Raw genomic sequence first — 18,351 nt, 5'->3', positions numbered from 1 at the left:
GTTTGTCTGTCTGAAGGAGATTGTAACGTACAAGCGACAACTTAAACTCCAGTCCACCGAGATGCAACTTTCCCTTTGAAAGGCAACAAGTTTCAATACCACATGGACTCAGCGTCATCACCACAAAAGGCAAAAAAGCTGAAATTCGCAATCTTGCACCATAACCTCCAGCAACACTCCCCTCTCAGCAGCTGATGACAAAAGGCCTTATTTGAACCCTTTGCCCTCACGTTGCATTTACTTGTCTTTGAGTCTTACTTCAGGCCACTGTGAGCTTACTGATCATGCAAGGGGGTTGAAAAATATAATGAGGATGTCCCTTCATATCTGCTGACATCATAAAATCGACTATTTCCTCAAAAAGCAATGATAACTGTTGGTCATACCTAGCTCATCCCATACAGAAGCTATTTTCCAATATTAAGTTCCCCATTTGGTATAATTTTTCTCTACGTAACTCTTTTATTTGAATGATTTCTTGACAAGTATTGACAATTAGAAAGTGCAATATTTATTCCTCTTCCTCTTTTCCTATGCTTGGGTTGTTTTCAAGGCACACATTACTTACGACCTTAAACTATTTTACATAATATATACCTCAAAGTTGTATTTAAGCATGTGATCTTTTACTTCATTCTTATTGTTAGAAGCAAACAAGGTTTGTTTAGAAATAATGTAAACCAGCATTAAAAAGTGAAAGATGACTGTTTCAAACTTGCTTTAGCTGAAGACACTACACAGACTAAATCTATATTTAGGCTGAGTTTAGATCAGTTATTCTGACCTCATCTAGCTCCTACAGACAACAACACTCAGCAAACGGTTCACTGCAGGTGTTGTTATTCTTTGGGTCCCATTAAAGCGAGACGAGATGGTGAATATTTCCAGCATTTACAAAGGACTGCTGATCTCTGTGCTGCAGGGCCATCAGTCTGGTTCCTGCTTGCGTTCTCTTATTCATTACTGGACTTGCAGTTTCTTCACCATAACCTACGAATTATATGGTACATAATACTTTTAGTATGTTTTCCCAATATATGGATACCAGTAAAAATATTTTGGTCCTCTTAGCCCTATGTTCAATATGAAAACATAATTATCAGTTGGTAGCCGTGCATTATATTCAAATGTGTGTTCATATTAGGTCAGTCAATTAAATTTATCAACAAGACTGCATCCTTATGAATGATCAAGTGTAGAGAATTTGAGCAGGCAAAATTGGGATGACTTTATAACAGCCTTCAAACACTAACGAGAACAAAAAAATAAAGCTATAACCAATAATAAAATTCTACATAAAATTTTAAATAAATAGTTTAATTTATAGATAATTTAATTATTAATAAAAATTAATAATAAATTTTCTAAAGCTTTAAAATTTTGCTGCTGCGTGACCACGTACGGGCATTGTTCACTTAACAGAAGAAATTAATAGAACTAGCAGGAGAGCTGCTAATTGATTTCTAAAATTCTTTCATGGTCCTCTGGCTTTTTGTGTAATTTAACTTCACCCGTGGCTTACCACACATTTTGATGCAATAAACCTTAACCCAGCATCAGCATCATAGAAGTATGACTGGATTCATTTTTTACCTTAACACACAGGTTGATAGGAAAATGAACAGTATGATTACGATCTTGGTACACACTATTTTTGTCAAAAGCATTCTGAATACATTACTCAGCTATATACTGAGACAATTAACAAGAGGTAACATAACCTAAATTTATTTATACTACCCAGCAGGTCAGTCTTTCACTTTCAAAATCAAAGCAGTTAACTTTAATGTGCTACTGAGATACTTTGGAGAAACACACTCATTTCCCCACTGTGGACTGCTAGAACATCAAATCTTCTGCACACAAGCAATCATAATTTTAACAGCAAAACTGTACAAATTGTCCAGAGATATAGCTAAGGATTTTTTTTTTTAACCTTGTCACTGTGCATGAGTATAGATGAAGCAACAGTGAGGACAAAGTGGAACGGTGTTGCTGAAAGCAAATTAGGACTCCTGTTTAAAGGCACAGTATCCAATTTTTGTTCTTTCTTCCAACTATGAAAAGAAGAAAGATAATAAGGAGTTTGTACCTGTATTTCTACTTTGATTAGCCTAGACAAAATTGCTTGACGAGGTATACCCACGACTAACAAATGCCTTCAAAATTCAAATTTCTTTCAAAATTAACAAGTGCTTGAAAGTTCAAGAAGGCAATTACTCTACTTTATTACATAAAAATTAAACCATCAATTTATTCAAAAAGTAGGTAAGTCCACAAGAAAAAAATGGGTCAAAGAAAGAAAAAATAAATCACTTAAATCAGTTTTAAGAACTCTTAGTCCGTATTTCACACCCCTCCTCTGAAATTAAATGTTTGTTGAATGAAATGCACCGACATATTTCCAAATCAATTTTCAGTCAAATACCCGCTACAGCCCCCCCCCCCGTGCTCAGTTCCCATAATGTGCTGCAGTAGCCTAAGCAGCACTTCACACATAACACCAAGAGCTGACCAAAAGCCTGAGTAAGTCAAAACAAATGACTGCATTTGTGTGTTAAATTTTAAGTTACTTGTGAACACTACATTAAGAAGCACTTATTTTGAATACATATGCAAATTATCCGTTAAAGCAAAGGTTTCTCCAAAAAGAAAAAAAATTAACTCCTAAATCAACGTTTGACTTCTTGTTTTCAGGTAAAAGCCTAACACAAACATGCCTTTCTCATCCTGCCCAATCAATCAACACAAGAGATTTACACCTACTTATTTCCATTGCAAGCATTCTCCCAGAAGAATTTTAAACAGAACACTTTGTACATCTCCGTAAGCTGGTGGTGAAATGGTGCACCACTCCACAGCCAGTGAAATAAATTAAACACAGAACTTCAGCCGTAAGATCTCCAAGTCAAAAAATCAGCAACTCAAGCCCCATTTGAAAGAAAAAGAACCCAAATGTCAATTCTATCTTTGGAACAATAACAAGGGAGTTCCCTGTTTCTCATCATACTGGTTTCTCATTGTAATAGTTCAGGAAGTTTTTCCAAATGTCACTGAGGTGCAAGTCCATTACACTTCACCATGCTGTCAGCAAAATCAAGTAAAATCTTCCATTACTGTTCAATCTAGAGTCTGTTAATGCACAGCACAATGATGGACGATCAAACATGGAAAACACTAGGAAGACCACGGTATAAAATGTTATTAAAGCTAAGCACTTCAACAGCAAGGTTATCATCAGTGACGAGCACTGCAAGGTTTTCAAGTAGGGCTGTATGTTCCCACTCAAGACTCAAGTTTTCATTATAACCAGTATATAAATGTTTACAATTTTTTTTAGGGGAAACACTTTAAAGTTGTGTTCCCCCCTTCTGGAGGGGAAATCCTTTAAATATGAACTTCCCGAATCATTCATTGGAAAGCATTTTACCCCACTTAAAATTTTACCTATTCTCTTCAGTGACTATGACTTTTACAATGAGAAACAGCCAATAAAATTCCTACAGTGCAAAAAATGAGAATATTTTCTTCACCTTCCAAAAAATATACTCCTTCAATAACAGTAGTACCTCTCTGGAATCACCAGAATTTCAGAAGTGATGTGTATCAGAGACACATCTGAAAGAACACAAAATATTATACTTCTATAGTTTTCGTAATTTGCAAGTCTTAAAAATCAAGAACAGGTTGAGCATTTGTCTCAGCATTAGGTAAGCTGAAGAACGGCACCAAAATTCATTGGCTATCACAGCTAGAAATCTTTATGTGCTAGCCTAAAAACCCTTATCCTAGAAGACGTCTTCTTCTTAAGAACCCTTATCCTAGAAGACATCTTCTTCTTAAAAACCCTTATTCTAGAAGATGTCTTCTTCTTAAAAACCCTTATTCTAGAAGATGTCTTCTTCTTAAAAACCCTTATTCTAGAAGATGTCTTCTTCTTAAAAACCCTTATTCTAGAAGATGTCTTCTTCTTAAAAACCCTTATTCTAGAAGATGTCTTCTTCTTAGTAAGTATGTCAGCACAGCACTCAACAATCCATTGAAATAGACAAAGGCTCTTAAGTTCTTTTCCGTTAGGCAAGGATTTCTCCTCCTCTATTAAAATTTGAGAATGTTGACCTCATTCCAAATGAACACCGTCTGTGACACATGGGCACCAGAACTGGGCAGCAAGAATGGTATCAGCAATATATTACTGTACATCTCTATACTGCTACTCAGTATTCCCTATTTAAGCATCTAAGGATTGCATTTGTTCCCCATAGACACCAAATAAACTCACGGTAGTTATCTGCCCACTGTAACAGCCTAATTCTTTTCCAAGTTGCTGCTTTTAGAAATACAAATGTCATTTATATTCTCTTCTGTTAGATGAAAAAAGCACGTTGGGGAAATTCTGTGAGAAAGAGAGAGAAAAGTTGGTGAAACTCACTGGTAAGTCTATGTTGTTGGTCCTTATTAGTCACTGTTACCCATTACCAAGTGAACCATTTACTGGCATGTGATACCTGAAGGTGAGATATGTGGTCTCAAGCCTAGACCACAGAGGGCTGATGCGCATAAGAGGTAGCAAAGTAAAGAGTATGAAAGCATCTGTAATGTCTTATTTAAGTAACTGAGGCAACATTGCTGACTAAGAGAGCTTCAGCAGAACAGGAACTACAGGGAAAGTAGGGCTGAAAGTGGTCTTAAAGGTAAAGACAACAAGTTATACCTCAATACGAGGGAGAAAATTAGAGATAATCACACAAGAACTGACAGAGTCTTCAGCAACCCTTGGAGAAAACTGTTCCAAGATCAATATCTTTCAGTGTTGAAAACTGTATCTCAGTGACACTGTAAAAGCAGAAAAACTTGGCAAGGTTCTTAAGAGTAGCACTGCAGCTCTAAAGGCATTAAATGACAACATTAAGACCAGTTGGTCATGCAAAATATTCAATGGTTAAAAACTGATGAACGCCAACAGCTCTTAACTTTCTGAGAGTGGATATAGGAGGACACTGAGTTCACATTTGTCTGCAGTAGTAACAACCGATTTTTTTTTTGTCTTTCTGAACGAGAGGTTAAAATCTCCACAAACACTAAAAAAAATTCTTCTCACTTCTCATCAGCAGAATTACACTGAGAAGTAATCATATGCAATCCTAAGACTGTGAAATACAAGATGAAATTGAGCATTTCTTCTCTTCTGAAACAGAACGACATGTCTTTGAACCACAGAACCTGAAGGACCTTTGGAAAATATTGCAATATATATAATGCAAGTTCTGAGGAAAGACAATGTGGTTTTAATGCTGAATTCACGAACAAAAGTAGTTAGCACTTTTTAAAACAACTAATAAAATAAGGAGGTTCTTGCTTGGAAAAGCTTAAATTTGATGTTTAATTAATTTATCTATTTAGAAAAACAAGAAAAATGGAAAGAAGAATCCTCAATCTCTCCTAGTTTAATCATTTAATTTATTAACTGCCCATAAAAGAATGCAAAAAAGACCACCTGGACAGACTAGCCCAGATTCCTGTCCCTGAAGACAGAACAGAAGATACTGATCTTGTCCATCCACTGAGGCAATATATTTTTATCCATACTATGCCCAAGGTATTTTTGAAAACATTCCATGAAGCAAATTTTACAGCTCACAGTCTGTTCAAATAGGGTATTTGAACATAATTGTATTCTATCAAACTAACTTTTCACTATCTAACTTTAGAAACATTGCATTTAAACCAGTTTCGTTTCTTTCTCTCTACAGTAAATGTGAAGAACTGATGAAGTTCATTGCCCTCTCTAGACAGTAACAGGCTTGCCTCCCCTTGCTCTATTCTTCATTTCCTTTTTTCTTAAGGGGAACCCCCCAAAGCTTTATACTTTATACATAGCTACAGTTCTCCGAATTCTTGGGAGACTGTCTGTGTAAGCTGGTAATTTTAAAAGCACTGTATTTAAGTATAGTGCTTGAAAGCTCAAACAGAACAAGCTGATACAGCATTGCTCACATTTTTCAGCAATATTTACTATTGAATGAATGAATGAAAATTGCAATTCTGAATCATGACTTACAGCACTTTAGCTATTATGTTTCCTTACCAATGCCCCAAAAGAATAAAAAGCTACTACCAAAATATCTCTGAATAAAGCACTTGGACTAAACACACTCCTTAATTTGTAAAGTTAAATACATAGCTCTAACTATTAATCCTATGAATGTACCTGTATATGCATTCATGTTCCTAGACGTAATAGTTCATAAGTCAAAATTAATGGGACTTTGCCATAGCTTATTCAGCTCTGCAACACTGGATTAATATTAGTGTCAAAATCACATTGAAATATATTTATTTTCTGAGAATGTCTAGAAACTTATTTCACTTAACTGACTTTTCCATTTAAAAATATTTAGTGTAATAAAAAAAAAATACAGCTCTGTCCATAAGTGCATCGTGTTAGTCATTACGCAAACCAGTCATAAAGTTAGTTTCACTTTGAATAATACTAACTGTTCAAGATTTTTTTTTTTTTTAGTACTCAGGAAATACTCAACAAAACCATTAAAAAAATCGCTTAGAAGATCACATGCCTAAGCACTCTTGTACTACTGCCGGTCATTTTCAACACTACCGTTCGAATTGATTTCCTTTTTCTAGTTGCTTATACTTTTTCAGTTGAAGAGCAGCCTGCTCATATGCCAAAAAGTGAACATATACTCAGCAGTATTTGAATAATGCATCAGAATGTATGCTTCTGACACATGCTGCAGTATCAACACTGTTAAATATAGTCTTTTATAGAACTGGAACAGTGAGTGATGACAGCTGAAACGAGGTGGGTTAGCTCTACTTTTGCGTATTTGTACTTAATTTTCAGTAAGTTAACGTTTCAGCCTTTGTCTTTGGGTGACAGCTTCACGAGGAAAGAGATGAAGAGGCTGAGCGGTGGAAAAAGTGTCAGTTCCCTTTTTTTCGTTCCCTCAAAAAACCCTGACAAAACCCCCCAAAAAACACACAGCGTGCAACCTAGCCTCGAAGAACTACAACTGGAGAAGCTGGGTTACCAAGCGCGCGCTGGAAGGCTGTGCTTATTTAACCTACATCTTTTCAGCCATGGGTTCTTGTGTTGACAACCCGCACGGCCCACCAAGCAGCGCTTTCTGCTGGCCAGGAACCCTGTTTTGCTGCGGAACACACCATCAGGCCGGGCCTGCTCGCACCTTCGGGGGCTGCTCCTTGGGGAATTCACACGCTCCCCGTCAAAGTTTAAACGCAAGGCATGAAATGACAGCCGCGGACGGGCTTCAGGACACCCCGGCGAGGCCAGAGCTATAATTTCTGGTTTAAAAAAAAAAAAAAAAAGCCCGAGCCGTTTCCTCCCTTCGGGGTAAAGAACGGCAGAAGCGCTGACGGGGGGCTGCCCTCCCCGGGCCTCGCAGCTCGCCCCGCGGCCTCCGGGCCCCGCAGAGCCCGGGGCCGCCCCCGGCCTCTCCCCCCCGCCGCCGCTGCCCCCCAGATCCGGGCTGAGGGAGCAGAACGGCGCTGCCGTGCCCGCCCCCCCCCGGCTCCCCGTGCCCCCCCGGCTCCGCCAACCGCCCGCGGTGGGGGGGGGGGGGGGGGGGCCGAGGGGAAGGAGGGCGCTCCCCGCGCCGGCCGAGCGCCACCGGGGGCGGAGGGAGCCGCCCGCGTCGCCCAGCCAGCCCCGGGTGCCCGTCGCCTTCCTCCCTCACCAAGTGTCGCCCTTGCGGAGGGCGGTTTTGAGCAGCGCCGCCACGTCCGTGCGCTGGGTCTCCAGATCCGCCGCGCCTCCCTCCGCCATCTTCTCGCCCCGGCGGCAGCGACAGCGGCGGCGGCAGCGGCGGCGGCAGGGGCAGGAGCGGGCCGCGCTGCATGCTGGGACTGACGCCGCCGGGGAGCCGCCCTCGGCCCCCGCCCTGCCCACGGGCCGCGGGGAGAGGGCGCGGGGAGGCGCCGCGCCGCAAGGCCGCCTGGCGGCGGGGAGGTCTCGCCGCTGAGGGGCCGCGTCCTGCCTGAGGGATGGGCCGTGGCGGTGGCCCCATGGCCCTGTGTCCCCTTGTCCCCGTGGCTCTGTGTCCCCGTGTCCCCGTGGCCCCGTGTCCCCGTGGCCCCATGACACTGCCAGAGCCCGGCATGCCCCGTGCAGATCGTTGTCTGTGAGACCACGCTTCAGAATGGGGCAGAAAGGGGAGATCGCCTTTCTGGAATAAAGGGCTGCCTGCGTTCCTCCAGTGTTGTCATTGAGGTGTATGCGTGGTGAGGTGCTGTGCCTTGCTGGTGAATGTGTTGTCCATAGGTTTGAGTGGTTTGGATTCCCGGTGTTGGGATAGCTGCATAACCCAAGTCACTCTGTGAATGCTGTTGGGAATGTGGATGTGCTCGATGACTTGCTTTAACTTTCCCAGACCTTTACAAAACCACAACGTAATTTGTTGTGTTTGTTTCAGTCCCTCTTATCTGGGCCTGATGTCCGTACAAACACTGCAACCTGACATCTGGCACCTCACCAAAACCCGAACGAGTCCCCGCGTTACATGGTGGTAACGAGGAGCGCTTTCTCTCTCTCTTCTCTCTTGTGTATAGATTTCACCAAGTTGTACAGAAATTTTGGGCTGGGGGTCAGGGGGCAATGCTGCTTACAAACACCTGAAAAGTTCCCTCCTGCAGATCCAGCAGCGTATCCATAATGCACACAGATGTATGCTGAGCCCCCTTCCTCCACCCAAGCCATTATAGCATGCTGAATTGTATGACTAATGCTAGAAATGCATCATAGGCTGCCACTCGTATATTATAAGCTATTGGACGTTACTAGCTATTGGCTAATTAGCACGTATGAGCTAGTAGCATGTAGCTGTTATAAACAGCACTAAAGATTGCTCTTTAGATACACACATGGCAAAAAAAAGAGTGGGAGTAAAGTTCCTTCACAGCCACGGTAGTCCAAAACTAAGTAAATATTTTGCCAGGATTATCAGTAAAGATGATGATGTTGAAGTAAAGGCAAAGGCAGGGCCTGCATCTGGAAAGAGAATACAGATATGGAAGTCATACCTCCCAAGAGGTTGGAGGGACTGATGGTGACATTCACAGCTTCTGTAGGAGCTGGAATATGAAATTCCAAGATGAAGGACAAGTAAATTAAAGATATCTGTCATGTGAAGACAGCCATCTCCTCATCTTGGTAAACAAATACAATGTTTTAAACACCAAAAGTTACCTGTATGCCAAACTTAAATTATTACAAAAAGATATTTTCTTGTCAATTTGGAAAAAATATTTCTTGATCCACCATGGTTGCTTTGCCAAAAGACTCACCTGGAGCCACCTATGCCTCTATGTTTTGGGCAGCATAAATGCAGTTACTTGTGTTCCTTAGATCAGTCTATTCATGTTACAAAAACAGATACTAGATAGACATTAGGTGCTACAGTTACTAGACAGAAAAGCACATGACATGCCATTTAAATCAGAGCTTTTTCTAAGAATCGAAATGTAGAGATGAGTAACTCTGAGACTCTCAGTGCTATGCAAGAAGCAATTGTGCCTTTTACAGTACAACAGCAGTGTAAACTTGAGGTAGTCTTTCCTTTGCTCAAAATTATTGAAAAATGCCAATTAGTGATAAATCTGTATTTTTACTAAAGTTTTCTGAGCTAGCGAGGAACTGTTTCCAAGTATATCTATCCTCAAAGGTACCCAAGGATCTTCATCTTAATCTAGTAGATAGAGACAGTGCCGGAGATACCGATGAATGACCACCTACCTTCTCTGATGAAAAATAATCTTTTGTAGTATAGATTTATGTCTTCCTGCTTTTGATATAACTGAAAGCAGGAAATTGTAAGGCTAGCAGAAGTGGCAGACTTTCCAGTAATCACTGGGCCTCTGTTGTTACCTGACTTCACTGCTATATGATGCATTTTTCTAAACATGTTTTTTTGTGGTTCTAAACATTGATCCTAAAAAAGGAAACAATTAATGCAATGCATAGAGGCTCAGACATTCAGCAAATGGTCTGCAGATAACAACCTGTGTACACTAATGATTCTATTGATTCCCAATACAACATAGAGTTTAAGCTCTCAATTCTTGTTTTCAAGTCAATTAGTGGACTTGGATAGAGAAATGTAAAGTATATCTTCATTGTTTGTGGATATGAGAAGCACTGCTTCTCAATGGAGGACACTCATGCACGCAATAAATTCTGTAGAAATGATAGACATCTGTAAGTCTCACTCACAGGTACAACAGAAAAAAATCTCTTCTCCACTTTTTGTTTTCTTCCTAAACCTTCTGTACAACAGTTACGAATTTATGGAGGGGGAAAATGAGGCTTCAGATTCTCTACTCCAATGGTCTACCAAGCACTCGTGTATATGGTGGCCTTATAACTAAGGTAGTAGCATGAATTTCCCTTTTAGTCTAGAACTGCATCAGGCACAGAGCCTGCCACAACAGAATGGGTACAGATGAGTGTGTATTTAACATTCATGCATATAGTCATATAGGTAACATAAGTAATTTCACTTTTAGGTGAGAAGTCTGATGGAAGCCATTTTAGAGCTAATTTTACTAGCCTAATATGCTTTTGGAATATCTGAGAGGAGCAAAAGATCAATTATCAGTGTCACCACTGCTGTTTTTGTTCCATACTCTACTTTCTGGATATATATATATATATATATATTTTTCCTTAAATGCTAGAATTACAATCATCTTTGAAACAGCTCAATAATAAAAGCAAGAAAGCAGAAATAGCAATGGACTAGAGTTATATAACAGCAAGATAAAGCAGGGCGTCTGTAAGGTAAATATATGAAGGGAAGATGTGGGAAAAAAAAATCAGTACTAAACAAAGATGGGGGGACCCAAGGAAGCAGGGAATGAATGAGGGATAGAAGCGGATAAGAATGTACATTTTTTTAAAAAGAGAAAGAAAATATGGTATACATTTGGAAGGCAGAGCAGTGGGGAAATTAATATATCCTGTCCTGAAAGTTAAAACATGACTGCACTGGAGTTTTTGGATAGTATTCCATCTAATCTACTCTGCACATGGTTTACTCCATTCACATAGGCTGGATGTGACCATGTTAAATTCTTTTTTGTAGCTAGATAGGATTGCAGTTGCTAGATATAATTGTGAAAACACATCTTTGTTGAGATAAGAAAAAAAACAGCATTTTAAAATTTGATATTTATATAGTTGATTTAATCAGTCTACTACATTTTAAAGTACATTTTTAATAATCACTATTGCTGAAAGAATCTTTCAAATGAGAGAACAAGCATATAGACTCCTGGAGAAGTGACTATTACTTTTTAATTTATGTAACATGACATACTCTGTCTTCTTTACCTTCTTATCTCATGGTCTAGTAACACAGTGTCCTTGGAAGAATTAAGTCAGAAATTTCATCGATCAGAATACAGGGGGATGATGATAGAGAAATTTCAGTAGGATCAACTAAGGGTGTTCCAGAAGTCTTCCTAATTGCATCACAGTGGAGGAAATGACAGTGTTTTCCCTTTCAGTTTAGAATTTTTTAATACTAGGAAGCATTCTTTTATTTGATTTTTAAATTTCCTGAAGAATGACTTCTTAAATGAATATACAATTAATCAGAGGAGTAATAAGGTAAAAATGCTGTGTATCACTATTAAAATGATGTTTCCAATTAATTTAATAAATTTAGCTATTAATTTGTACTTCTATTGATTAAGCATTTGTTTAATGTACATTGAACACTTCGATTCTAATAGCCTTGGACTTGAAAGAAGAATGATTGAAACACAGACTTTTTTATGATCTGATTTAATCAGATCAAAACCCAATGCTTTTATCTAGACATAAAATGTTTATTTTTAAATTAGTACAAATTAGTTGAACTTTGTACTTCTCCTTAAAAAATATTTTTCTTTCAAGAATTTGAAACACAGCAATTAATTGAAAAGGCAATAGTTTTTAGCCATGGTTGACAGATTATGTCAAAATTATTATCAGTTTCTATATCTGATTTGCACATCAGGATGGATCCAATTTTTTTCCTGTATGCTTATGAAATGAACTGTTTAGTTTTGAAATTAAGAAGTAAAATCAAATATATTAACTGTACATGAAACGTATCAACTAACATAATTGTTAAAAGTTTTAAAAGGAAGATTCATAATGTAAGCTTAAAGCATTAGCTGCTGAAGATGTAGGAAATTTAAACATAATGTAGACTTGGTAAGGCTGGCACTCTATGTGCCAAAAATACGCTGCTGTTCTATGAAGATATGTTGTGCTTAAGAGGGAGGAGACAATAAGAGATTTATAGCCAGACCTAGCATAAGCAGCAATCAAATCGCAGAAATCACCATTCATTTCATTAGGCAGAATGAAACATCATCATCATGGAATTCATAACACAGAATTCCAACAGAACATGAAGCAATGTATCAATATAGGATGTATTAGATCAACATCTTTTTTTTTTTTTTTCCCACAAACACATACATATATGGATGACATCCATTAAGCAAGTATCTCCACTCCCAGCATAGTGTGAAGTGGAACAGCCAGGGGATCTCCTTCCTGTGAGTCTTTGCAAGCCCATTCACCCCTACAGTCAATAATGCTATGTTACCTAGTATCTGAATATCCAAAAAGTATTCCCTTTAAAAATCTGCCCCTCATGAAGCTATATTATAGACTTCAACATGAGTTTAAAGTATGGAAAAATGAATGTGTCAAGAAGTATTTGTCTCAAGAAGTATTATGCTACATGTTTAACAGATTTAAGTAGTAAGCATTGTAATAAAAAAGGAAGAAAAATGAGGGATAAAGAAATACTTTCCTTGATGACTTGCGTGATGTCTATGCCTTAACATGGGTGTAAATCTCCTTCCAGCAGCCCCAGTGGGTTTTTGTTACTGGCTATTTTTTATCTTCAGCTGAGCCAAGAGGAAAGAAAAGTCATCCTACATGGAGAGAGAAAGGATGCTTCTGTCACCTCTCTTGGAGAAGATGTATGAGTTAGGAGAGGTATTTTCAGTGGGTGATACAAACAACACCTAAGGGAACATACTTGTATGTGTAGCAGGTCTTATTCTTTGTGTTTGTGCGTGGGAACAAGTGCAGTATCTTTTTAGTACTTGAGATGAGGCAAAAAGCACAACAAAGCCAATGTGTTAACCAGTCTAGATACAAAATATTCTTAAGAGTTTTAAAACTGTGTTGTCAATTCCATTTTCAGTCTTTTCTTTAATGGCATGTGTGCTTTAGTTAACTGTTTTACATTACAAATAAAATAAATAGGGGTTTGGATATATGAAAGTATCTGGATTAAAACAAACAAACAAACTTTCTCTAGCATTACCGAAAGCTATGTTGTAGTAAGGAAAGAAAGCACCAGACTAACACACACACAAAAAGATGTCAATTCTTAAAACAACTAATGAACTTCATGGGTTTTAATTTTTCATTGAATTCTTTAGTATAAATTACTGGCAATACAAAGTTTATACTTAAATAATTACGTCTATGCTAGTGGCTTGTTCTGGCCTTTTTTTTTTTTTTCCCCTTTTCCCTTTTTCCTTTTTAAGTTACACATGGTACTAATTCACATATGACTTCAGCACTCCCGGAACACTCATTGAGCTTTGATTTAAATTATGATGCCATTTCTGTGTGACCTTGGACAAGCTTGGATAACTTTTCTGATGCAGGAACTCTGTGAAGCTTAACAACATGATGATATCTATAGAAAGTTACAGATACAGATGCAGATATTGATATATTTAAACCTAAACATGGACACAGATGTAGATGTAGTTGTAGATGTAGATGTAGGTATAGATAGACTGTTATTTTAATTTTTTGCACATAGAGTATTGCTTACTTCAAATGGTTGTGAGACAACTTTGTGAACTCTTTGAAGGTTGAACTATGGTCAGATTAACTGAGGACTGGGAATGAAGGCTGGAAGTTGGTTTCTGTTGTTACCTGGACCACTGATCTATTCCATGGCTTTCTTCCCCTTTCTCTCTTACCTTGCCTTTATCTTTCCTGTTTTTTTGGACATAACCTGATTGCTGGGTACAAGGCTTTCTCTTGCTTTGTGAATAGTCTTGACCACAATCGGACTTTAATCTCACGGGGCCATCCACATTTTTTTTTTAACATAACTAATAACGGAGATGGGAGATGTTAAGATTTAAAATTGTTCATTATTTTGTAAATAAAGATTTCTTATGTTATGTGTGTTGGCCTTAAATTATTTGTTTGATAGGTAACATCATGTTTTATTATAAATTGGTCTATTTTCCTGGCACACATGTAAATTACATTTCCAGACATGATTTGATGTCTGCTGAGTGTAACATAATACATTCTAAGAAAATAAATATAATATTGTTATGTTTAATCTTCAACTGAAGTGGAAAATCATTTGAAAAAGAAAGCGAATGACATGTAGTTGCAGGTAGCAATGAAAATATAGTCTGTGTGTAAAATAGGCAACAGAAGCAAGGGTCATGTGTTGTAGTCGAGCAGTTCATGTGAAAATGGTCCAATGCAAGTACCTACTACTGAGTCAGGGTAAAAGTTTGATAGCCGATGGAGAAAGGGGGTATATTGTGACAAACTGTGGCACATATTGCAATTAGACTTGTTTAAGGGTGAAAATATGATTGTATGACAAGTAACTAAAAAACTTATTTTGTGTTCGCAGAAGAGAAATTTGCTAAGCCGTATCTTTTCTGTACCACACAGAGATGTGGCAGACTGTCTGAAATGGTGATCAAATCTTTTATTCCATTCTAGAATTAGACAATATAACCCAGAAGCTAAAAGAATAATGAACCATAATCAGAGAATCATAGGACAGCTCGGGTTGGAAGGGACCTCAAAAGATCACCAGGTGGTGATCTTAATCACTTTTGTGGGAATAATATTTTGAGGCAATAATTTTTGAGTCAATGGGGACTGCAGGTGTTTGGCACCTCTGGGATCTGGCTTGTAGCTCTATAGCTCTCAGTTGCAACTGATTTCTCAATTTCTTTTTCTCCAAATTTGCAATTGAGTTGAAAGGCATGAATGAATATGGACATACTATTAAAAAAAAAAAAAAAAAAAAAAACTTCTCCCCCACCTCTATGTATTAGTATGAAAAAATATTTTTTTTCTTAGTTCACCATATATAAGACTCATCTGATCTCAGTTTAATACCTAAAGGTTAATGTCTAGTCTTAGCTTGTTGGATATAGTCCTTCATTAGTCAATGAAGTCAATTAGAGATGGCCTCTTCTAAAGAATGATTCATCCCTTCTGTGTTATGGTGAGATAAATTGCTGTCTGGAGGTGTATTCCAGTTGTTTACAAATAGAATTTAGAGAATGAGTTGTTTGGCAGCTAAGCTTGGTGAGGTCAGTCCTACTTCATGTGTCTTCTGAATTTTGAGATCTAAATTTGAGACTGAAAAGTAGCAAGCGCTGTCAAAATAATTGAGAAGTTACAAAGTAGTGTTATCTCAATGATGGTACTTTGGCTTGTACTCTTTCTAACATAAAATCATCATGTATTTAAAAAATGAAGAGCCCTGTATTATTTTCCTATTAATCATCAATTGTCCTCTCAATAGAATGAAACATCTCCTCTTTTCTATCTTTGAACAACTAAGCACCCAGGATGGAGTGTTGTCTTCTGAGAAAAATCCTATTAACATGAAGACTGAAATGGTGACTTCACATTAATTAATTAATTAATTAATAATTAAAAACAAAACAAAACAAACAACAAACAAACAAACAGCAACGACAACAACAATACAAAAACTGCCTTAGGCAATTGTGCTTTACACCAGGATTATTTGTTGAAACTGCAGTGGTTTTGATTTTATGAAGGATGAAAGCCATATTAATGTCCATTTATAATCAACTTTGGCAAAATTAGAAACTGATTGGCATTTATATCAGCTTTGAAGCTGTTTCTGGGTGAAGGTGATTTAAATTTGCAAAAAAGTTATTTCTGAGGGATAAAGAAAACAGTGACATTAAGCAGCTGCCTGATAAATTCAGGTCAAAACTCCTAATTAAAAAATAATTATTTATCTCTTCTGTTAGAAATAAAAATTATAGAGAAGAACAGTCAAATGTACCTCACACAGATATGTGAAAAACCATAAAAGTTAAGCTTAAGTTACAGACTATCCTGTGCAGTCTAGAAAACAAACAAATTTGCATACTTTCATAATTTAGTTACTTTTAATAGCTACCAGGTGAACTTCCAACATAATACCCACAACTTTTTTTTTGTGTAACAATCCATTTAGACTAGGGAAAGAGCATTATTAACTAATAACTTTCATAATATTTTTTTGACCTCTATTATTTCTCAATAAGTATTTTCAACCCTCAAATTATGAAAAGAGCTGGAGGGAGATTACATGCATCTACTATCAAAGCAAACAAAGGGGCTCCAGCAGGGAGGGTGTAGCCTTTTCTGCAGGGTTGTCTGTGCCTGGAAAAGGACATTTACCCACTGCCTACGTAGAATAATCAAGTTAAATGGTGAATTAATTAAATGTGTTGAAAAATAATTCCAATCCATTTCTCATTTTTTTCTTCCCCAACATTGTAGCCTTCCATCTCTGTAAAGTGCAAATCATTTTAACTGAAATATTGAAAATGTTTAAGGTGCTGTTTCATTCCCTAGGTCTTATTCATAACACGCACTTATAAATGTACAGTTATTGAAAAATTTGAAATGTAAAGGTATTAGAGGTTGTTTTTTTGGGGGAAAATATGGGAATCCCAAGGTACAGTACATAGGTTTAACATCAAGTTCAGGTCCTGGGCCTCTTTAAAATACCTGTGAATAATCGGCAGCCAAGAAAAGGGGCCTTAGAAACCCATGGCTTGGGAAGCACCTAAAATAATCTAGAATTAAACATAAGAAATTACACACAACCATTTCAAGTTTTCTTTCCTGAGAATCCTAAGCTGTGAACATACTCCTAGATTTATGCACTCACTTAAACCAGATCATCTTCTTAGACAGTTTTTTTTTTTTTTTGACAAATAAGTAAATAAATATAAGGGAGAATAAAACAGACAACCTGTACAATAACCAGGACATTTACCTCCAGTTTTAAAGTTCCTTTTAATTCCCCGTCCTGCCCAAATATGGAAGGGACTTGAATTTATATTGCCTTCCTCCCAGGGAGGTGCACTAATTACGGGCACAGTGCTCTCCGCTTGTCTGCTGGGGGTTTTGTTCCAGCCCCCCAGCCAGGTACTGCAGGGGATGTTAGCTTTATGGGTGAAGGATATTTGTACAGTGGTGTGCAGACCTTGTTATCTACTGAAATCCAGATATTCTTGATGTTGGCTGTATGACAGGAGTCTCACTGGGTGATGGATGAGGCTTACGCAGCGAATCTTGTTAGGGCATACAGGGTTATGCAAGAAATGTTCCTGGTCAGGTAATAAGGGAGAGCCCTGGACATTAGCTCACTGCTGGGGAGTGTGCCTCCTAGACTCTAGGACTGCAGCAGATCTGGGTTCTGCATGTAAAGAACTGGAGGGGAAAAGTGACTTACATGAAACACTGCCAGGTTCAGCACTGAAGGCTTGGCAGGTTCCTTCAGCTTTGGATGTTTGGGGTTTAGACCTAAAATAAGCCCCTCTATAGCTTTCTGGCTGCGGGGATATCATTAGCCATGTCACTTCCCAATTGCAGAGTTGCAAAATGATAAATGTCTAGGGGTTTAGACATCCAGGAGCATTTGCTGTGCCCACACAGTAGATTTAGTAGAGGAAATCCAGCTGTAAGAGTGAAAATAAGTGTTGTAGTATTCATCTGCTGCAGGTATACCTACACTGAGCAGCAGACCTATAAAAAAATCCCCTGACTCATTTCTTTTTGCTTGGCTAATGGTGATCTGGGCTCAAATTGCTGCAGTTCTTAGAAAAAAAAATAAATCTCAGGTATTTCCTACAACTCAAACAGCCAATCTAGGATAGAAAGCAGTCCCAAAACATGGGCTTGAGGATTTATGGAGTGGTGGTGGGAATGGGAAAATCTGGCTTTGAGAATGTGCTTACCAGTGTAGCTAGACTCCTTTGATATATAAGAAGTGTTTAGACACCTATTTTGGCTCTCTAGATATCTCAGTGTTTTGTCTGCTTTAACCCCAATCTATACCTTAACCTTGCACTTTGGACAAAGCTTATTCTTGTGCTGCTGTCTGCTTCTGACAGTGAAAATCTGTGGTTCAGTCTTGCTTTTTTGCTAGCTGACACTAAAATAAAAACAAATTATTGAAAAATAGGACACATTAGCAATGGAAATATAGATAT

General features: G+C 38.2%; 1 protein-coding gene across 4 annotated transcripts in view; it reads right to left on the bottom strand.

Moving 5' to 3' along the window:
* The window catches only part of USP15 (ubiquitin specific peptidase 15), a 74,958-nt gene extending 67,061 nt beyond the window's left edge, over positions 1-7,897 (bottom strand). For 2 of the 4 annotated variants that reach the window (XM_048065397.2, XM_048065398.2), the window contains exon 1: positions 7,719-7,890. In XM_048065397.2, coding sequence (XP_047921354.1) covers positions 7,719-7,807 — 89 coding nt within the window. In that variant the 5' untranslated portion in view covers positions 7,808-7,890. Of the gene's footprint in view, positions 1-7,718 lie in introns of all 4 variants that reach the window. The other 2 variants (XR_007163790.2, XM_048065400.2) reach the window with 2 other exon arrangements.
* Positions 7,898-18,351: the final 10,454 nt, after the last annotated feature.

Source organism: Anser cygnoides, chromosome 1 (assembly GCF_040182565.1).
Source record: "Anser cygnoides isolate HZ-2024a breed goose chromosome 1, Taihu_goose_T2T_genome, whole genome shotgun sequence".
Taxonomy (NCBI): Eukaryota; Metazoa; Chordata; class Aves; order Anseriformes; family Anatidae; genus Anser; species Anser cygnoides.
The sequence above is the reverse complement of the archived record's forward strand: the minus strand, read 5'-3'. Positions and strand labels throughout refer to the sequence as shown.